At 38.2% G+C, this 22,856-nt stretch overlaps 2 protein-coding genes and 1 long non-coding RNA gene across 4 annotated transcripts in view; 1 reads left to right on the top strand and 2 right to left on the bottom strand.

The window, feature by feature from the left end:
* Window positions 1–22,856, top strand: part of LOC128139660 (uncharacterized) — a 66,617-nt gene that overhangs the window by 35,348 nt on the left and 8,413 nt on the right. The window lies entirely within an intron of this gene.
* Window positions 1,004–18,271, bottom strand: LOC128139631 (protein-glutamine gamma-glutamyltransferase 6-like). The gene is made up of 14 exons (XM_052782311.1): window positions 17,650–18,271; window positions 16,540–16,654; window positions 14,359–14,532; window positions 13,916–14,155; window positions 9,394–9,512; window positions 9,074–9,202; window positions 8,731–8,911; window positions 8,361–8,496; window positions 6,647–6,750; window positions 6,313–6,555; window positions 4,573–4,890; window positions 3,432–3,595; window positions 2,565–2,689; window positions 1,004–1,502 (listed from the first exon to the last, which is right to left on the bottom strand). The coding sequence occupies exons 2-14, from the start codon at window positions 16,544–16,546 to the stop codon at window positions 1,352–1,354; spliced, it is 2,091 nt and encodes a 696-aa protein (XP_052638271.1). The 5' UTR covers window positions 16,547–16,654; window positions 17,650–18,271; the 3' UTR covers window positions 1,004–1,351.
* LOC128139636 (protein-glutamine gamma-glutamyltransferase E-like) overlaps window positions 19,887–22,856 on the bottom strand; it is a 19,485-nt gene continuing 16,515 nt past the window's right edge. For both annotated transcript variants that reach the window (XM_052782334.1, XM_052782324.1), the window contains exons 11-13: window positions 22,540–22,697; window positions 22,195–22,328; window positions 19,887–20,274 (exon numbers count right to left, since the gene is read on the bottom strand). In XM_052782334.1, the coding sequence (XP_052638294.1) occupies window positions 20,127–20,274; window positions 22,195–22,328; window positions 22,540–22,697 (440 nt within the window). In that variant the 3' untranslated portion in view covers window positions 19,887–20,126. The remainder of the gene's footprint in view (window positions 20,275–22,194; window positions 22,329–22,539; window positions 22,698–22,856) is intronic.

Raw genomic sequence — 22,856 nt, 5'->3', positions numbered from 1 at the left:
CTGCTGACAACCAAAAAGGCAAATTAATTACCTGCAGCTTAAATTTATTTTTAAAAAAGGCATCTGAAGTTTTGTTATGGTTTCTTGTGTATTTTTTTCAGTGAGAATTTGTGATCATGTCTGGATGTGTAAGACTATCATCTGTCTTATCATCATATTATCATCTGTCAGACAAAAGGTGTCCATATTGAACTCCTGACAGCTCTGTGGTTCAGAATTTTGGCCTTATTAATCCTGCTTTAAGCATTTTATAAGTCAGACAACAAATCTGAATCTTCAGGCTTGGCAGAGCTGTTTGTACACCATTATTGCCTCATACCCTACTTCTGAAGTGTGGCCAGATGGTTACTGTGCCCTGTCAGACACCAGCTTTCATAGCAGTCCCTGGACAGGCTACATTGCCTGCAGTAATAGAGAATCCTTAAGGCTGCTTGAAAGTGCATTTCAGGTGAGACCTGGTACCTGGCAGTGTTAGGATCAGGAACCCACAAAAGAGGCATCTGTATGCAAACACTGTGACAGGGGTGTGGAGTAGGGGCTGCCTGTGAATGAGTTACGTTGGGAAGGTTTGAAGAGAGATGTGTTCTGTCTCCAGTGACCTTGTGCTGGTGGGCAAAAAGTGTTGCTGGACTTCTATATTAATGCAAGACTCTACCCATGCTTCGTGGTGCTTGGGACTCTGATGTTACATAGGAATTAAGTTACTGATTTGAATGTGTACGTGTGTTGTCTGCTCTGTGACAGGCCTATGCCCACAGGCTACAGAAATACTGTTGTCATGGACCCCAAACATTACTTTTTCCAGCTTTCATAGGCTTTTTTGCTCCCCATTCACAGAGTTATAGGTGTCACAAAATACACAAATTAAATGAACAATGGAGGAAATGTTCTACTTTTTTAGGTAAGAAGCTTGTGAAATGAAGGAAAAAGAACTTCCCTCAATCTTGTGATTTCTCATAATATTTCCATGGAATGTACAATTCATTACAAAAGAATACAGTTGTATGAATAGGTTTTATTTATTGCTGACAATTAGAATGTGGTCGAAAAAAGACTATATTAATTATCTGATGGAAAAGTCAAAACTGGAAGCTTAACACAATGAGATTTGATTAAACAGTGAAACTATTTCTACAAGGAAGTGGCTTCATTTTTCTAGATAAGAGGACAAAAAAAAAGAAATACAATTAGAGACTAAATAATTAAGCACCTGAAAGCAGGAGACTTGATTCTATTGCAGTGTAAGAGGTCACCAATTTTTGTGGAAAGTTTCTTGCTGTCATCACTGTCCCTATACAGAGGAGAATGTCTTGCCATGTTAATGCTGAAATAGGAGCTTGATTCCATCACATTATGCAGGTGCTACTGCAATGGTTACAAATCCCTTGACATGTGAAAATTTGTCACAAGAGAAGTCTACTTGCAGCTGTAAGGGCCCAGTCCTGCGAGGTGTGAATTCAAAATAAATTTTTGATCTCTCCCTCGGTGCCAGTTGTGCCAGACTGAAAAAAAAAAAAAAAAATCAATTAATTCAGGCTTGCATTGTCTTTCCTCAAGATTCCCAAGAAGCAGAACTGCATGATAGCTAGGGCGCCAACAATTACTTGAGACCCAGCCTTGGGTTTTGAGAATTACTTAGGGTTTGAGGCTTTGTATAGACTAAGAAATGGGAAAAGATAGTACCATCTTCATTTACTCTTGAATAGACTGATGGAAATGAGAAGTGCTACGTCATGCCTCCATGTTAGGGTTGGGTACAAGTTTGGATAGTCAACACAAACTCAGAATAGGAAAACTCTGATGTCAAAGGTCAGCGCTCTGTCCAATGCCTGCTTGGTTCATATCCATTTTGGCAATAATATGATTTTTCTAATGACCAGGGTGCTTCATTTTATGTCTCCTTTTGGCCTAAATTGGCTTAGTCTTTCACTGGAATAATGTTTTCCATATTTTTATGGATTATTATGTCCAAATATTTCCAGAGCCACAGCAAGTCAGGCTGTTTTATAATAAAACAAGCTTTAGGAAATATGAACTACTCAACACTGACTTAATCCATAAAGCAGCAGAGTCCAGAGGAAAAGAAAAAAGGAATAGAATATTTTGTTCTTATGTTTTGAAAAGGCATGATTTTCTCCTACTTTAAAGGAGAACAGAGCAACTTCTTTTTTGGACTGATACGAGGGGAGCTATGGCAGTGTCTTATTTGTTTGCTTTTGCTTAGACTTATTTCTGTAGTATTAGGGTACTGTATATAAAAATAGAAACACAAAGCCAAGCTGTAGAAGAAATATTAGAGAGACAAAGGAATTCGACATGCCCATTTTATTTCCCAGGAAAGAAGAATGTTAGCAGTTTTTAGTTATTAAAGAAGTTACTACGTGGAAAAACATAACATGTGACAGAGAAATCATAATATCTCAATATGTATTTGGTGGCATTTTTATTTTCATAAATAGAAAATATGAAAAAGACAATTCAACCATGATTTTTTCTTACTGAGAAACTAGACATGCCATTGGTCAGGGTAGAAGCACTGAGTAAATGCTGCAGCTTTCACTTACTGTATCTTGACCTGTTGATTCATCAAAGTCACTAGTAGTACACAGCGGTTCACAGGTTCAGGGAGGGGATTGGCATATGAGATCTCTAGAGTAACAGCTTTGTTCACTACAACCCGCCGAGGAATCTAAATGACAGAGACACATTTCTGATCGTTCACTGTTTTACACTTTTCTGGAGTCAGACTGCAGTCAAACTGTAAGCAGAACATCTCTCATATTTGAGGATGAATGAGATATTGGTAGGAGCAGTGAAATTTAACTGACAGCTGATACGCCTTTCCCAATAGTTGAAGCTGGATTTGGATTAGCTAAATAGCGTTGTCAAGCTGTATGCAATATTTCGTGCACAATTTCAGTGAAATAGAGCACTGACTATACAGATACATCTCATTAAACCTGTCTGATCTTTGGGTTGCTGAGTGGCTTTTTTTTTTTGGTGCATCATTGATCAGGATTAAAGTGTTAAAACAATATAAACTGGCCTGAACATAGATTAGAATTAAGGGTTTAAGTCTGTATTTTGGGAGTAGGCAAAGTTGTTTAAAGGCAACACAAGCACTTGCCAATAACTAGAATACAGATGAAATGAAAATAAGTTCTGTGAACATAAAGCAGTGGCATGTGACTGGGAGAGAAACAAGGTAACAGAGCTGTTCTGAAGAACGGGGCAGATTCAGGCAAAGATTCAAAACTGGTCTCTCTCATGCTTACTTTCTCAATTTAAGCAGGCAGAATTTTAGAGCTACATCTGAAATGGCAGCCTAAATTAATGCATTTATCCCCAAATTCTCATCTTAAGATCTGAGCTCCATAAAGACTTTTTAGTTCTTTCTGTCTGTTTAGGACATAAGGGAGAGAATTGTTTACCTTAATGATAATGTTTGTGTCCTCTAAAATGATTGTCTTCTCCACCAGCAACTTTACCCCATGCATGTGCATGACTTCACACAAAGCAGTAACTTGGATCCTTTTGTCAGTAGTCAGATATTTTCCATAATAAGAATAAGGGATCTTTAACTGGATATGTTTCCCTGGAATTCAAACATATATTTAGGAACCATTACACTCTCAAAGAATGCTAAAGAAAAGAGAGTTATTGTGAGGGGTTTTGATATTATTGAAGACACCAGAAGATAAGAAAGCTGGAGTCTGTTTATATTTCTTCCTTGTGAGGCTGGTTGTGTATTTCCCTCTTCTGGTGATCCTTTTCTACTTTAACTCATTTGACCCTTACAGTTTCGAATGGAGGATTTTGGCCTGAAACTGAAGGAATCTGCTCATCTGCATTTCACTGGATTCCTGTCCCTTTGTATTTCTTATAATTAGAGGTATAACCATTTTTATCTATTCCCTCCTTATATCTTATTTATTTTACCTCAGTCAAGAAGAAAGTTTGGGTCAAGTTTCACAGAGATCCTTTTCAAGTGACCTGGTCAGCTGCTTATTGTAGTCCTACAACTTTTCTGCTGTGTATGGAAAAAATGTTTATCTTTGTAGCCCCTGGGGAGGAAAAAGATCTCTATAATAGTTTTAATAGCCTTGACTCTTCAAAAGAGAGACAATTTCATTGTAATTTTTAACCTTTGTCCTAGTTAATTTCTATTAAAGTGTTGCCAGAAAGCATACATCAGACTTTTTTTATTTGTTAAAAGTAAGATGTGTTCCTATACCTGTAATAATCACCACAGACAGATAGATACACACACACATACATATACACACACACACCCCCCATATATATACAGTGTTGCTTCTGGAGCTATAATATAAATGTAGCCTTCTATATAACATTTCATGAGACCTTCAGTTCCTGGTTGAACTAGTGAAAGTTTTCAGAGGAAAAAAAATATCTTGTAAAATGTAGTCATAAACAATGATATTAAGAGATGGAACAAGTAGATGCACTACAAGGCTGATACAGATACGATACTGATGTTTCTTCCTTCCAGTTGCCTTCATGTGGCTAAGAAGAGGGCTATATTGACTCCTTAGGGACATTAAAAGTTACCTTGTTTAGAACCAAGATCCACAGAAGTGGTTGCCTTCAGGATCTCTGCCACTGGTCTCCTTGTGTACAGGATGGTTGATGCACTCATGTCCACCTTCACGGTCTTGTGGTCAAAAGATAGGTTATTGAGAATTAAGATTAGGGTAATGTCTTTGCCAAACACTGGAGGTTCAGCCAGCTTGAATTTCCCAGAGATCCCAGGGTTTCTAATTGTCTCTGAAGATCTTTCATCTGGAGATTCTGTGTGTCCTTCTGTGATATTTGATCCAAATATCTTGGCTAAGGCCTTTTTATAAACTCGTCTTTCCTCAGAAGAACCTGATTGAAGGAGAGAACCAAGTAAAATTCATACTTTTGTTGCCATTGCACCTTCTCTGTGTAAAGGCTTTCAGAATGATATTGGGTGTCAGCTCTGCATCACCTAGAAATATGCAATACCTGAAAGTTCCCCATATTTTTATTAGGCCTCTGTTAAGGTTTTTCACAGTAAAGTAATAAACATACTGTAATAAGGTAAGTCACTAAAATGAAATACGATGCATTTGTTTTTGTTTAGGATGCAAGATTTCTTTTTCTTTGGTCAGAACATGCAGTAGTGTGATAAGTGTTACTTTGCTAATCTGATGATAACCAGCCTCTGTATTAAATATAGTTGCACTAAAACCTTGAGGAGTGAAGTATTGTAATATGGCTGCTGATTCAGAAGGCAAACTTTAAAAAAAGTGAAATCCATCTTCCTCTTTTTTTTTTTTTAAGACTTTGAGCCACAAACATTAAGCAAACTATTATATGAAATCTGTAACCCTAAATTTAAAAAAGATGGGAAGACATAGATACCAAGTTTTTGAGGGAAGATAAAAATATTCTCACAAACATATGGCTATGCAGTTCTTAACCTTTGCTGCTTTGTTTTCCTAAGTACAGATGAATGGCATGGTCCCTTTACTGCTTCCTAGTAGTTTTGTTTCCAGAATTCAATAATGTGGGACTGAGTCCACTGGGAGTGCAAACAAGTAACAACTGAATGGCTGGGTAGCTGATGGCTGGATGTTGGAACAGGACCACAAGAGAGCCTAACTTGGTGAATTTATACAGTCAGAGAGGGAGACTGAGTGAGTCACTCCTCTTGGGAGCAGGATGTAATGCAGTCTTCAAAAGGAAAGGTGAGGAGCTGGAATGGACACAGCAAGAACAAACTTATTTACTGAGAGAGACTGAGCATGAGGTCATATGGGAGATGGATATCTAGTGTTAGAGGACTGGAATTTAAGGGTTTGGATTAGTGGTTTGATTGTTGCCCCACTGTCTCTGCCAGATATGCTGGAAAGCTAGTACTTATCTGTACTTCCCATACTACAGACCTGTGCACAGTTTGTTATAAATGATAGACTCAGTTTTAAGACTTTCTGGTATGACAGCTTGAGCATTTGTCTGCCTTGGGTAGTAAAATGTATTTTATAGCCCTGTTTTCTGTATATATTACATTTTGTACTTCTGTGTAAGGGACTAAAGTATATTTTGTATTGTGTCTTAATAAGGAAACTACTAAATACACAAAACCAGAAATACAATACCCATTGTATTAAGAAAGTAGTCTGAGAACACTGGCAAGAAATATTTTCTGACAGAAAGGGAGAGATGCTCAAAGAAAACAGGTTACCCATCCTAGTGTCCTAGCACCAAGAATTCAGTAGGAGATAACTGTGATAACAAGGAGATAATTTGTGATAATTCCTTTACCTTCTGGATATTTGTAATTACAGGTGACATCCACACGGGAATTGCTGCCCACAGCTTTGGTGCTGATAAACCTGCCAATTATTTCAGTATCACAATAAACTCTTCTCTTAGTTCCATCATTGTATACAATCCATCTGTTGCAATCGGCATTCACCTCCGTATACACAAATAAGGTGTCATAATCCAAGTCTACATCACCTTCTTTGATGGCTGTGACAGATGCAGGGCCACACTGAAATAATCCTAAAACATGAAAAAAAAAAAGTCAAACTTTATTAGTTGTGCTCAGTTTGGAGAAGGAATGCTAAGTCATAGTAAGAACTTATACTGTTACCTCTGCTTTGTTCTTGTGGAGTCGCATCTAAAACCTGCCATCCATTGTATGATGTTCCCAGGTCTGGGCGAATGAACCAGCTTTCGTTCCAGACGTGATAATCCCTGGAGACAAAGAACAATGTCTAGAAAGCATAGTAATATAGAGTCATACAAACTTCCAATTTGAAAGGAGTAGGGAATTTTGTTTTTTAAAGAGTCTCTAAGATGTGACACAAGCTGTCTAGTTACAGCAACTCACTACCTCTTTCAAAGGATGGATTTACTGCCTGCTTTTGAGGTGTAGACCTCAGGGTAGGGAGGGAGAGAATACAGATGTCAGCAGCTTGCTTTGGGAGCAATATGAACTATAAGTGAAACATTTAAGCCTTGTATATAGGCAACACTTGGTGATTGGGTTCAGTAACCTTCAAATGTGGAAAATGCTTCATTTAAATACAAACTTAAAATAGCTATACTGGATCAGATAAAATGCTCATAAAGTCCAGTAGTCCATCTATAGTATTATGCAGCAGCAGATGTTTAGAAAAGAGATAAGAACAGCACCTGAATAGAATGACCCTTCCCCTGATATGCTCTACGATTTCTCACAGTCAGAGAATTAGGGACTTTCTGAGTCGGTCATTGCATTGAGACCACTGGGTTTCATGGTCATTAGTCATCTTATTCTCTATGAATCTCTTTTGTCCTGTTTAAAAACTCTTTATAGCTTTGTTTTCAACAGCATCCAGTGGTAATGAGTTCCGCAGACTCCGAAAGGAAAGGATAGCATGAAAGATTGGTAAAATGTAGGTCACAGGAGGACCCAGAAAAGATTTGTTGGCTGAATTTTGTTCAGAGGCTAATACTTTTAAGGAAGTTAAGAGGTGAAAGACTTCCTGTATCCTTCAACCACATACACTCAGTGAAAGGAAGCAGACTAAAGATGATACTTTTGGTGAAGCCTAGTGTGCACAGAGACTTTGAGCTATATGATATACCCTTGGGCCTAGTAAGTTCACTTTCTGAAAAGTGAAGTGGGTGCAGAGTAAAGATTTTAAAACTGGAGGGCAACTGAAGTATAAAATGGTATTATTTAAAGAATATTATGTTTCTTTGGCTACTCAAATTTTGGGGCTTGATTGATGATCATGGATCACTTGCAGTTTACAGCACTGGACTACAATGTCCAATAAGCAAGTCTGGAGAGTGTTGGGATTGTTCTCTTTTCTGTTCCCATACGGGGAAGGTCTAGCTAAAGGAGTGCAGGAAAACTTCTTGGAGAGGCCCCCATCTACCTGGGGGGGGGCGGTTGACAGGCCAAACTGAGAAACACAGGCTTTAGGTGTGTGATGAGAGAAAGTTATGGCAGCAGTAAACTAGTTGAGAGCGTGGAAGGTACTCAGCTGCATTATCAGGAACAGACTGGTTAGGTGTCAGTAATTAAAAGAGCCTTGGTAACTGGTATGTTGTCAATGGAAACATAATTTTAAAGAAAGTTGCAACTTGTTTGAGGTCAGGGACTGCAAAAAATTGGGCTGGTTGGTTATTTGAAGTAACTGTTATCTCAAAACCATGAAATACGTTTTCTTTTCAAATGGATGTCTAGTGTATTAATTTAGATATTTGTATTAACTTTTGTCCATTCAGTTGCTTTTGTACTACTAGCGTTTATGTTTTTAAGTCTCATAAATCCTCTCTCTAATTATTGGTGAGATGCAAAAATTTATATTTACCATGTGGAATCCTTGCTGATATTAAGACTCTTTCCAGAGCTGTCGTAGTACTTATCAATACTCAGGTTTCTATCCACATCATGGGCAGAGTTAAAATTTGAAACCAAACGAGTTGGAATCCCCAAGCACCTCAGAACTGAAATATATTTAAAAAACAAAAAACAAAACACAAACAAAACCCACAGCTTTAGTTCAATGATTATAAATATCTGAGAAACAAAGTTAAGTGTCTAAATATTTTGTGATTCTTTAGCATTTGCAGTCTTCAGAGCACTGTTCCTCTTGTAGAATTAATTGCTTTGTACTTTTGATAAAACCAGAGGTCACAAATGCCTCCATTTCACCACACTCCTCTATTCTTAAAGCTTACCTGTACACATCACGCCTGCAAAAACCCAGCACTGGCCATACTGAACAGGCTTGTAGTTGTCCTGACACCATTTCTGGAGGATTACCACACTGCCATCCCATCTGGATGGATTCTCATGTGAATGGAAACTTCCTTGCCACTTTCCCAGGAGAACTCCATTATCATTATCATTTCCATTGATCTAAAAATAGGCCAATGGACAAAATGCACAAAATCAATTGTGTGTAATGCACCGTATCTAGCTAATTATATTGCTTAAGGTGCAAGTAGCTGAGTCTCAGTGGTATAACTAATGCTTTCTGCTTAAGTACATGGAATTCAGATTAAGTTGTCCATTTCTTACCATAGAACTGATTACTCGGCCCACATATTTAGGATCTCCTCTTCGGGATACATCAATGGCTGGGTCCTGACGATAGTATAGGCTCAGATCAAGCATGGTAAGACAGATGTTTAGAAGGTGATCTTGAAACTGTGATCAGATAAATTTTTTTAAAAATAGATAGTTTCACAAACAGAATTAGAGGAGATTCTACTGCAGTTCCTCCTTTCTAAGATATTCCAGCCCAAATGTGATAGGGACAGTGAGGCACAAAGACAGTAGTGTGCAGAGGCACACATTGGAGACAGAATAAGAGCCCAAATTAATTCCTTATGTCTTACCTGTCCATAGTACCATCCTCTTGCTTCAATGTACTTTGCATTGCCCACAAAGATTATTCCATTTTCATTTAGAACATATTCTTGTCTCTCACTTTCATTAGCCATGTAGACATCATCACCTGAAAACCAAGTTGGACATGCTTTTACACTTAAAGCTGAGAATACTAGCAACCTTTCAAAAATATTTGTATCTTGATTTATCAAGGGAAAAACTACTGTTTAGAAAACAGAATTGTAGCTCCCTGAACATGTACAGTTCGGTGAAAATGCCTGCTATTGCATATGGCCTGGGGCCAGTGGGGGGAATCCATGTTACATTAACTTTTCCCCCTAATTTTAGTATAGCCTTTGCATATTACCTAAATGTCCCCTATCTGTACATTGTACTTTTGTGAGGAAGATGGAGAAAAGTCCAGGCTAGCTCACTGGATTCTTCTGCTTCTCAGGGTAGTTAGAAGTAGAATAGACATTTGAAAAGAATCACACAGATGACATTTTTCTCTGTTTTCCAGTTGCGTTCATCTTGTTTTAAGATTCCTAAATGAAGATCCCTACTTGCCTGATCCAAAGTGTTATCAGGAATGTTATTAGGATAGCCTGCTCAACCAATCACTTTGATTTCCTTATTACTCATTGGTTTCCCTAGTCTATGGCACAGTATGTAGCTGCTATGAAAGCTTAGCTTCCCACAGATATTTAGGTTGTTTTGATCACTCTTTAGGTAGCAATATCTACTTAGCTTCATGTTTAATTTCATGATGTTTAAAATTATTTTGTGAAAGCTTTAGGATTTCAGGAAATGCATATAAAAATCAGCTTTTCTATTTTATTGAGTCAACTTCTTTACCTTCCTATAGGAACTTCCCATCCTTCCCTTCCTGCAAATAAAAAGATTGTGTAATTTCTTTTAAAAATTATATCACTTTATGTAAGTCTGTTTTTGTGGTGGCTGTCCACACTTTATTTTTTTTTTTTTATATCATCATTGTTGATTCCCAGGCTTTTGGGTCAGCATGGGCCTGGAGAACTGTGTGCAGTTCCAGGTGCTGCACTTGAAGGTGTGGACCAGTTGGAAAGAGTGAGAGGAGCACTGAGAATGCTCAGCAATCCTGAAAGTATAACTTATGAAGACAATATAACTTATGAATTAACTCAGAATTATTTAAGGTAGAAAAAAAATGGAGGTGAGTCATGGGGCAAGCATGGTAATCAATTCTAGAAATTCTTGTGAAGAGGATGGGGTGGGTGGGGAGGAAATCTGTTATTGGTGTCTATCGTATGTAGGATGAGAAGTTATATGCTGAAATCAAAACAAAAAAGATTTGGTTAGTTAACAGGAAAAAATTCTAATGGAAAGGCTAGTGTTTTATTAGAGTGAATTGCTGGGGGAGGTACTGGAGCTTCCCTAATGGCTGATCGTTAAGAAGGAATTCAAGATCTGTCAGGAATGACCTAAGTGCTAAACTGAACCTGCCTTAGAGCATGGTGTGAGACTAGATAACTTCCTAAAATCCTTCTAACCCTATGAGTTTATGATTCTGAGCAATCTAAATGTCCTTCTATAATCACTTGAAGAACATCTTTTTTCTAAGGTTTATATGCTCTCAATTATAATGTTCTAGAGATGGTTCTTTAAATAAGTATACTTAGACTTTTTTGTAATAACACTATTCTTACCAATAATTCAGAGAAAAATTAACATCAGTTTAAAAGAAGGGAAAAAACCCTACAACACACCACAACAAATCTCTTCCTTTCAAGTATGACTAAATAAGAACAACCCCTTCTTCTGTTACTCTCAGCACACAAGGAGAAAAAAGCCTCAATCAGCCACAATAGTCCTCTTTTTTGACAGTTATAGAAAGACAGCCCACTATAGACCTAATCATTTATTAAATTAATTCATTTTAATACAAAAATACAAACTTGTTATATATTCTGTCTTCTCATTCTGAAATTAAAGTTTATCCTGGCATAGTGAGAAACAAGCAGGATATGAATTTCTATTGATAGTTTTTAATCAATATGCAAGCATACTTTCTAACACAGATATATTTCTAGTAATTTCTTCATACAATCTTTTCCACAGAAACAAGTGGCAAGTATCAGACATCTAGGGAAAAAGATACATTCTACAAAATTCTCAAACATACATATCCTTTTATCCCCTAAAGCTTTACAATTGACGTGTTCACTTGTGAGCTATAGATAAGCAATATATGATCTTTCATTTAATTCATGATTAGCACTCTTTGTTCTAGTAGGTAACTGTACATTCCTTCAGTAGCATTAGGACATAATGCATCATTATCAGAGGCTGGCTTGCAAGTATCTTAGATTTCTCTTTAAATGTCCTTAAGAGACTGTATTAATGGTTTTAACATCACTATTGTTTTATCCAAAGGTTTGAAACAAATAAGTTAGTGAATTAATAAGCTTATTGTTTTGTTACCATTATGGAAAGATCAGTATTTTCTGTGTCCAAATTCTGTATTTATTTCAGATATATGACCTGTGAAACTAATTGCTTTCAGCTTGCTAAACTAGAAATTTTCTCTTGTCCAAAAGGCTTTTCATGTGTTCAGCTATCCCAGTAACCCTTCACTGAACATGTTCTAATTCATAATTCCTGTTCAGGAAAGATTAATTGAAAGAAAATTCCAAATGAGATTCATCACCTTGTACAATGGCATTAATATTTAATCTGAGCAACTGTTTCTTCTTACACAGTTTAAGAGTGCATTTGCCTTTTTAAGGGCCATTTCACTTTGGTTCTCATTCTTTGATTAACAAGTACTTTCACATTTTTCATGATTTCCAGCTGGTAAGTCTGCCATTGAAATTATTGTTATTTCTCCCTAAACGTACGGTCTTTTATTTTGTATTATTGTATCTTATTATCCTTTCTCAACTACTCCAGTCTCTAAGGGCAGCCAGTTATTTCTAAGTGGTATCCCAGCCCATCTGTGTATGGACAATGCTGCTTAATGTCAGGGTATCAAAGTCAGTAATGAACCATTTGCTCAGAGTGTTTTTTCAGATGACACTTAAGGATCCACTAGTAGGTTTTCTCCAACCCGGTGTTTTTTCTTTCATCTCTAGTCCTGACTGTTTCCTTCTAAGTAGTTCTTTACTCATATTACAGGTTATGAATCAATTCCTGTCTTTTCCAGCTTAATGAATAACCTCCCATGTGGAACCATATCCATAGACCAGATCTGCCATTTATCCTTTGCTGAGGAAATAAGTTTTCTATTTCCCTTCTGCTATGACACTTACTATAGTGGTAGCATACCCTCAAACTGAATCTGTTCCTGTTTGTCAGGCTCAGGGGGCTATTCCACTCTGCAGAAGCCTCTTCACCAGCATCCTACTTTAAGAATACTCCCTTTTGTTTGGCAGTGGTCATTGCATCATCTGATAAATCTGGAGGGCTCTTCTGCAAAATCATTAGTTTTAAACTGGAATGGCGCAGCTTAATTTTTCTCAGTTTTCATCTGAGAACAATTTGTCTGGTCTTATGAATACCACTGCTACTCTGGTGTTCCAGTTCAGGAGCTGTCAAGTACTTCAGTCCCTGCTGTTTGGCTTCCATCAATTAGAGGTTACACCACAAGTGATCTTTCAGGGGTTTCTAGGAAGGTTTTTCCCTCAGGACTGTCTATGCAGAGACAGTCTGAGTTTCCTGAACATCCTTCTATAATTATTTCTGTCTTCCAAGACATGCTGAGCTAATTAGCAGCCTTTTTCATCTTGGCTCTTGACATATTCGTTAGTGGCCCTTGACTAACATATGGTCACAGAAGAAAATAGTGTGTGATTGTGGTTACTTTTCTTTTATAAGCTGTTTAGTCACTTGGCTGGCTAAGAGCTCCCTTAACTAGCTCCCTTAGTGGTATAGCTCCCTATAGCTCCCTTAGTGGTATATTTTAAGGCTAATCTAGGTTTCTAGACTATCGCATATTTGCAAAATCTGAGTTTAGGAATTTGTATTTCTTCTGCAACATGCTGAGGCTGCAGAAATAAAAAATGGAGGAGCAGGAGATGTCCCTTTTCAACCCATGATGAAAGACATGGGAAATGCCAATCTTCTTCACACTAGCCCTCTTATCATTTCTTATAAAGTTAGTTGAGCTATTGTCTTTGCAGTTAACATCTACAAGAGCAGTCTTGCTTTGATTTAGGTGCAAGTCAAGGATGTTACTGTATGCTTGCTTCAAGTTCTGAGAAGTACCTGCACTTATTAAAGTCTATCAGCCCTTGTTTACAGAAAAAGTGATCTGCTCAGTCCTGAAGAAAGACTCTATGTTATTACTCCATATAGCACATTTCATTAGGATAAAAGGGTGGGTGGGGGAGCGTCAGCATCTTTTTAATGTATTAAAACGAGGTCTCTGAACAGATAGCTGAGATTGCTGCCACTGGCAACCCAAAGAGAGACAGCTTGAGGTAGCAAGCTCACTGTGCGGATATGAAAGCAAATAGGTCAGTTACATTCAAGAGCAAAGGCATTGGTACCTACCTGGGCACCAAGGGTTGAAGAGTAACACAAACTGCCCCAGGAATCTGGAGAAGATCTTGTTCCCTGAGGTTACTTGAAGGATGAGATTGTATCGTCCAATGACAGCATTGGCTGGGCTGGATATTGTAAAGTTCATATAGCCAGACTCGCTGGGTCCTTGGGCAGCGCTCCAGCCACTTGCCCCCACCTCAGAGAGGTTAAATACAGCTTTTGTACGATGAGATTCTGAGGGGGATGGTCCTGCCAGAAAGAAAGGGTAATTGGTTTCCATTCCAGAGTGTGGTTTCAATATTAACCTCACACTTGCAATGAGCACATTACAGGGGGAAAAGCATTAAAAATACATGAAGAAAAATTGCATCTCTAAATGGAGTAAGGGGAGAACTACAAGGGATAAAGATTACAGTTCTGTGAGAACATGGATTAAACTAAGGGAGTGTTACCTATTTCAGTGACAAATGCTAGGTTCTCCCCAGTCTGCTTTGGTCTGTTGAAGTACAGGGTAATAGTGAAGGCTTGTCCTCGCCTCACAGTCAACTCAGCATTGGCATATCTGTCAGTATGGTGTGTGCTTGCGTTTACTGATGGCTGCCAGCTGATATGTGTTGGTGTCAGATCTGTAAAACAGAAGAAAAGACATGAAGAAGCAGCCAGCATGGAAAGAAGTCATTTGCTGGTAATTGGCATGATGAGATTGCAAAGAGCAGTTATCTTTTACCAGACAAAAGACAACTAAAAAGCAGATGCCCCATTAAATTGATTAAGTCTAGTGGTAAATAATAGAAATTTTTGCTTGAGTTTTGTTATGGGGCTGTCGTACACCAGGACTTATATACTTCCTATACAGTGCTGGATGCTGTTTTATCACTGGACTTAGAAATTTACAGGGGCAAATCAGTGTCATTTCATTGTCAGCACCAAATAAAGTGGCCTGTAGCCCCTCTACATTTTCAACATCTATATTTTTAGGATCCCAGAAATGGCTATTGGGACATCTTAATTTTCCTGCTTATATCTTGATGCCATTTGGCCTAGAGTAGGGAAAGATGCATAGTGAGAGATCATCTGTCTTATATGAATCAACAAGAGGTATTTGAGGACATAAGTTGGAGCTTTTGACAAAGAAATCAATCTGACTGAATATAGCTGTGTCCAAAGTGACAACTGGACCACTGGATTCCTGTTCTAGTAGGCACTACCTTCACATCCTAGAGGAATTCTAATGACTTACAGTGTGCTTGGAGTTCTCCAACACCAAGTGTCCTGCATACATACTGTTATTATGGTCTGTGGTTTAAAACCCATAAAGAGGCTCTTGCCACCTTAAATTCTCAACTACCTTTTCAGCAAGCGAGTATGTATATGATCTTCCTTGCAAGATTTGTTTTCCCTTCTATAGTTTATGTTTTATTGCCGCACTCAAACTTGAGCAGTTATACTGTCTTTGGGAGTTCCGAGAGGCACTGTCCTCTGTGTTTATATCTGCCCTATGAGACTCCACAGAGTACACCTGGAGCATTGTGTTGCAAGTGTTGGCAAATACTCAGGGCAAGTACCTTGGTGAAGATTCTTCCAAATCACTTTTATTAAAGCTAGTATCATAAATGCAAGGGGGGGGGGGGGGGGAGCAGGATGGGGGGGACATGACCTCCACCATTTTAAAGGAAATTCAAAAGCAAACAATAACAACAACAAAAATAGTGTGATGGAAAGGATCGATTAAGGCCTATGGCACCATGCACTATTATGGTAGGGATCTTCAAACAAGCTTCCAAGTCTATCTCGTACCATATAGCACAGCAATGAAATACTAAATCAGATCTGGAACAGTATAGGGGCATATTACTAGAATTTACATATAATCTTTGAAGAAGAAGTAAAAGTAAAATCTAACTTATGCAAAAAAAGTGCCATAATTAAATTCAAGAAAAATTTTTTTCTTTGTAGTCTAAGACCACAAAGAAGTAATGTGAGTAAGCATTGATGGGCTGAAAAAGAGAATCTTTAGCATGACTATCTGGAATGACAGTGAACTGCTTTCTGTGCTGCCAGGAAAGGCTGCTGCTTTCCCTGCAAAGCAGCATTTTAGAAACTGATTTGAAAATGTTTGTTTCATTGTTAAACAAGAGACAACCTTGCTTTGCAATTGCCCAGCTCAATAATCATCTTCATTTTAAACTTTAAAATGCATAGATATTGTCACTACTGTTTTCCTTTAGTAGGGTTTTAATGCATCTTTGAATTCCCATCTATAGGCTCCGTGCTCACAGCTCCATTAGGATGGATTACACTAATTTTTTTAATACAAAGCATAACACATCTCTGAAATAGCATTTAAAAAATGAAGGGTTTAGATGGAGTTGTGAATGGTGCCTTTTGAAGTAATGGGAATTTCTTTTCTTTCACAGCCCCCCCCCAGTTATCCTCTGCTTAGCTCAAAAATTATTCTCAAACAGGTCTTAATAATAACAACAGTAAAACTTTGAAAATGAAGTGCAAGAACAAATTACAATATAAAATTTCAGATAAGAAATCTGAGCAGATACCTACAGGGCATGTATCTTAAGGAAACAGTCCTGAATAAAGTGCCTCCTGAAGGGAAGCAAATGACACGCAGAACTCACCTGCCATTCCCTCAGCTTATGAGAATTGCATACAACTTCTACTTTGTTCTTCAAGGATGTCCAAGTCACATGGATCATAAAAAGAAAAAACCCAGCAATCTTTTCGTGCTGTCAGCTGAAATTTTAGAGAGGGGAGAGGTGCTTAGCAGTTGTTATTAATACCTGTAGACTTGTCAAACGAATTAACTAGTTCATATAATATATGTATGTCTAATGCCAATGTTCCTACTCAACGTGGGTGTAATTATGGGAGGAGATACCAAAATTATTTACTCAGAGGAAATGTGTTCACTTGAATCCCAAGACAAGAAGAACTTCCTACAAAGGATAATAGGTGTGCCATGAATAAGTTATCTTTAAGGATGAGGAAATGGGGAGTGTGGTGGGACGTAAAAGCCATATGAAGGAAAAAGGAGCGTTTCCTGATTACTTAACTTCCAGATTGGTCAATGTCACTTCTGGTTTTGTTCAACAGCTGTGAGTTGGTTTTAGAGGGGTTTTTTGGGGTCTCAAATTATCTCCAGTGCCCCCTGACTTATGTGAAATGATAAATTCCCACCAGAAACAAATGTCTGTTTACCTGTTATGTTAGCTAGCTCCATACTACTACTTCAGCAAAAGTTTAATTTCAAAAGGAACCCCCAAACTATTAACCATGAGTAGTTTTTATCAGTGCAAACTGATAAAGCCTATCTGTCTTCACAACTGTGGATATATTTCTTTTTATTTTTGTACCCTCGCTTAAAAGTGTACAGGTAATAAAATGACATTGTTGTAGGGAGGAATATTTATCTGTTTAAGATTCTGCAGCTAAACTGATCATGTCTTAGCACTCAGTAAAGACTTAAAAAATAAATTAGTCCGAGTTTTAAGTTACAAAGAAAAAAACCTGAAAAAGAAGCAGAAATTAAGCTCCAAGAGCTGTTTCTAAGATTGATTTTACAAAAAAATTAGCTTCCTGCACATTTTTGAGAAACTTTGTTTTGATACCACGAAGACTAAAAGAGTACTTACTTATATGACATTATTGTTAGCCCTATCCTGAAAGAAGAACACTAAAACTTTTCATACTTGGCAGCAGTATATCTGGTATAGTGTATCTCCACTTACATTATAATTCAGAGGTCCTTCTTCCTCTTGGAAGTTTCCAGGATGTTCAGGCTGTCAAAACTCCTTCCGGGAATCACCTCAGATGGATTTGATTGCTGTTCAGAGCTACTTTAGTTGGTCTTTTTCTCTTTTGCTTAATTCATATTCCTTGGAAACCATAAGAGCCACAAGCCTCTGATGTTACCTGATCTTCACACACAGCCCTAGTGACAAACCGCATTGACCAGTTCTTAAGTTCAGGTGTTCAGTACTTATAGTGATTGCTTCAGACATTACATGTTGCTCCTGTTGGAGTATGACTATTTCCTTTCTTCTTCCTTACCACTCACGTAAGTAATTAAATCTCAGAACACTTTTTCTGTCTCGGCTGCAACCACCTCCTTTACCTCCGTATGACACACCCACAGCGGTGTTCACCAAACCACCAGAACCTCTCTCCCAGACTGGCCTACATCCCAAACTGGCACCTGCCAGTCCACACCTTCACCACAGCAAAGCATCAGCAGCTGCTTTTGTAATCCCTTTGGAATGCAGCGGTCAGTGGTTCCAAAGTGACTAATGACTTAACATTGTCGCAGGTGTTTTTCCTAGCTCAATTGCACCCACTCATCATCCAAAATGGTTCAAAATATTTTGTTCCTCCTTTTCCCTTGTTTCAGAGCCTTGAAATCGCAGTGCAGTTTGCTAACTTTCAGAGAAAAACATACTCTTTTATTTCATTCATCTCTTTAATAATTTTGTGTATTGTTCAAGTATTGCACTAGCATATCCTCAGGGTAACCATATTGCACCTTACGCTTGTATTGTTGCTACTCTTTACTAGAAAGAGGAGATCAGTGTAACTTCCACAAAAAACGTTGCAGAATCCCTTCTGTGAGTCTGTATCCAAGTAGGCACACATTTAATTAGACACATTAACTTCATGTGCACCTGAAGTGTTGCAGGGGAAGGGTGTTGCCTTCCTTTTAATTCCCCTAGAGGTCCCATTTACAAAGCTTCTCTAATTTCTGCTAGTGCAATTCACTTGACTTTAGCATAGTCTGGTTGTTTTCACACATACAAGAGGTGTAAAAAGAAGTCATTAAGTGTATATCCACATTCTAAATCCAAGGCTATGCTTGAGCTTGAACTTCTACTGTTTGGTCTACATGATGAGAGCTTCTGACTCTGGTGAGCCTTGAGGAACATCAGGAGGTAAAGAGAGGGTACCACTATGGGCTATTTGTAGAGCCTCCCTGCAGGTCATCTCATTATATGTCCAGTATGGTCTTGTACTGACATCATGTGACTGGCAGTGGAAAACTGGGTGGCTGCAAGTGCCCTCCTTAAGCAATTTTGCAGGCTACAAGGACAAAAGGAGTTTATTGCCAATCTGAGCTTGGGCTGCTGATGTAAGAGTGAGGAGTCCCTATGGCAAGTCACAGGTACCCTGTGCTGTGTGGTGGAAGTGGGGGCACAGAACTGGCTCCAGGCACTTGCCGAGATGTAACTGGCTTCCTGACCCAGCAGTCCAAAGTGCAATAGAGCAGTAGTTTGGCTTTGCATTCACTTCATCTACACAGATCATTTTCAGTCAGAGATTGACTTACTGTTGTAGAATTATTGGCCATAAACCAGGTCACTCACTGGGCTATACCTAGTTCACTTGTTCCTGGAACCCAGCTTTTGGCCTGTACCTATCCTCTCATAAAGGGTTTAAGTAAGCTTTACTAAACTTGAACTCTGAAAGATGACTTCCTGACACACAATCTATAGTGAAGAATTCTTAACTCTTCTCAAGTTAAAATACCCTTAGACTTAAGACTACCCTCCCTTTGATTCCCAAAGACGACCTTCAGCAAGTGCAAAATATCAGCATGTAAAAATGCCATGTATGTTGAGCTGGGCAATTATCTCAAGGTGTTTGTCAAATGGCTCTCAAATTGGACACCACCCAAATTCCTTCTGAACATTTCCTATGCCTCATTTGGTCACTATGATTTACCAAAAAAGGAAAAATGTCAGGACAGACTTTGCAGCAAAGCAGACAAAGCTAAATGACATAAATGGTGCAACTCATCCTGGCTACTTTCTAGTCATCATGGTTGCAGTAAGGAGAAACACCACTTTGAAAGTCCACTGTATAAGGCTCTGAATGTGTAAAAATGAGTTTATGAATGTTTGTGCAGACACATCTGGAGCCAGAAAGAATGATTTCCAAAGAAAACCAGACAAAAGTCAAACAAACAGTCTCTGAATAGAAGGTAAGATGCTCATTTTAATAACATGGACACTCACAACAGTAAATGAAGAATCAACTATTCCTCAGTTTATTTAAAATTACAATGTAAAATTTTAATGATACGATGTTGGTAACCCCTTATCACAGGAAGTGAGGGTTTTGGTTTGCTAATTTTGTCATTGTTTTCTTATACAAGATTTCTTATGACATTTTGTTCAATTTATACACACACAGACCATTCATGTACATCTTCATGTTAGTCAATCACATTTACCATCTTAAAGTTCTTGATATCTGCAAATTTATCACAGGAGAAATTAACAAGTAGATGTTTGGGACCCGTCTCAAAAGGGATGAGTTTAAACTTTGTACTGGATTTCTCACTGGCTTTCAGTGGTGGTATGCTAAAAATAGGAAACAAAGGGAAAAATATAAGCTGTAAACAGGCTTATGCATCATGCTTGAGTTTCTTCACTAACCATCTCCCATCGTAAGTAAGAATCCCTACCAGTTCAGTGTAGGATGGCCATGCAAAGACCATACAGGACTTGGCTATCTGATATGTATTTAAATACTCAAACCCATGCATCAAGGTCTCTCACAAATACATTATGCAGTGACCCAGATAAGCACACAAAGGGGGACATACTAGTATCACATGACATAAAACTTCATGCAGAAGAGGGAGTGAAACATCACTGAATTATTAAAAAAGAATAATCTGAGATCATGAAGAATGTTACTAGAAACTCCTGAATTAGAATAGATTATAGCACCAAGAAAACCTCAGTGTTTACACAGCAGGAAATTATGAATGGCAGTTAAAAAGTTTTAAGCCAGTATATTTTGTAATTCTTGGAAACTCATGTTTATGGTTTTCCCAAACAGCCTCACCCTGTCATACTTTCTTGTCTTGCCTGAGGATAAAGTTGTATGTGATAGAAAACATGAGGTTGCTAAATTCCCTCAGGAGAGCTTATAATTTATGGGATAGACCATTCCTAGTTGCTCAAGTGCAAATGGCAATGTTAAGTTGCTATGTATGTTTGTTTGCTTGTGTTTGTCTGTGTGTGTATTCAGTTAAAGAGCACACAACTGTATCCCAGGTATTTTTTAGAAATAACTGCATTTGCTAGCATATGTCAAAATTTGTGTGCAATTTTGTATATGTACAAAGCAGGGAACAGTCTGAAAATTTAACTTTGTGTTTCAGTTGTGAAATACTGAAGGAAAAAGAGCAAGACAAGATACAAAAATCATCAAAGCACAAAAATAGGAACCTGGGATCTATAGTAAAAGGAACCTATTTTATTCCAGTCTTCTCATTCACCATCTCAACACCATCTAATAGTTTCTTGGCTCTGTTTATTAAATACCTAACATAATTATTTTGTAGAGTTCTGAAAGCAAAGCTTGAAAATCAGTGTGCCCGTAGTTCTTGTTTTGAAAAACTTTTTTTTTTTCATTAAAAAAATCCAAACCAGACCAAACTTTTATTGTAATACTTACCATTTTTCCTATTCTCCTCCTGCCTGCCTTATGGATTTCAGCTGTGTTCAAGTTCCAGGCCTTAGTAAAGTAAATTCAATCATCTAAGGAGTAGCTGCTAGTCATGGTTTAGTCTGTTCTTTAAAAGCTGTCCTCCTTAGCTGTTGATTTATTGTGTCTGGAATAGCTGTGCATGAAGCATACTTGGGGTTGTACTTTTCAGAGGTACCACCCTTTGAGATCACAACTTGTGTCTAAACAATTTGTGTTCATTTTTGTTCCCAAAGCTGGGACACTGATGCATCTGCTTTTTACCTGTGTGTCTGTCTGTTTGATGTAAATGCAAATTGTTTAGAAGGCTGAACACCCAGATTGGCACCTGCAGTCCATTTAATACAGTGGAAAAAAAAAAGATCCTGGTTCATATATGCTACAATATGGGTATAGTATGGACAGAAACAGTCGTGTATCCTGTTGCTGGCCCTCTGATCAGAACAAGAAGGTTCAACATGTGTGGCCTGTAGCAGCATAGATAGCCTCAGCAAAATGTACTGCATGGGTAAGCATGTATTTTTTGCTGGAACTGTGGGGTCCAAGTTCTGTCCAATTATGACAGCAATTATTTGACCTCCCAAACTATGGAGCCAAAGCCTAGCTTTGATGAAGAGCTGGTTCAAAGCTGTGTGCTTCATTACAGGATGTTACATTGACTGGCCTCCCAAGTTACAGCAAGAAGAAAATGCTGTCTCATCCCACTGTTCAGTTCCAAGTTATGCATGCCTATGTTCTTACTCATGTATCTTTAATAGCAGGAAGGAGGCATTTCTTGTACTTACGCTATCTCAAGGACTCCTCTGAGCAGGTCATTGCCTTCTACCTGCAGCACACAGTCCATCACTTCCACATCAATAGGATTGGTAAATGTCACTTCCACATCCACTTCTTTATTCACTTTTGCTTCACCAAGTACCTGTGCAAAGAAAATGCTTGAAAGGCCAGGTTCTCAGTATTCCTTTCTATCCGAGCCTTCTCAGTCATCAGAAGCAGAGATATTACGAGATGCTGTGGTGGACCATGGCAGAATGTGAGCAGAACATCTCTTTTGGGGAAGAAAGTGCTTGTAAGAGCTCATTTTCCCCTTTCTCTGCCACTGCAGTTAGAGCAAAGGGACAGAAATTTACCTGTATGTCGATGGCAGGATTGTCCAGGGTGATGTCTCTTTGCACTAGCACTTGAATCCCACCTTCTACATGACATAAAGCTGTTACCTGGATCGTGTTGTCTGTAGTTAACTGCTGTTGATACTCAGTATATGATATCTTAATGGGAAATTGTTTCTCTGGAAGAAAAAAAAAAAGGAATTGATACATACTTTTATAAGCCCACAGAGTTTCATACCTAATATTAGTATTTTCCTTCTATGCTGTGTCTGGGACTACACTGGCCTTCAGACATCACTGCCAAACTCAATTCATGCAAATCTATCAGTTTGCTATAG

The sequence above is a fragment of the Harpia harpyja genome, chromosome 1 (genome assembly GCF_026419915.1).
Source record: "Harpia harpyja isolate bHarHar1 chromosome 1, bHarHar1 primary haplotype, whole genome shotgun sequence".
Classification (NCBI taxonomy): domain Eukaryota; kingdom Metazoa; phylum Chordata; class Aves; order Accipitriformes; family Accipitridae; genus Harpia; species Harpia harpyja.
This window is presented reverse-complemented; position numbering and strand designations above follow the sequence as displayed.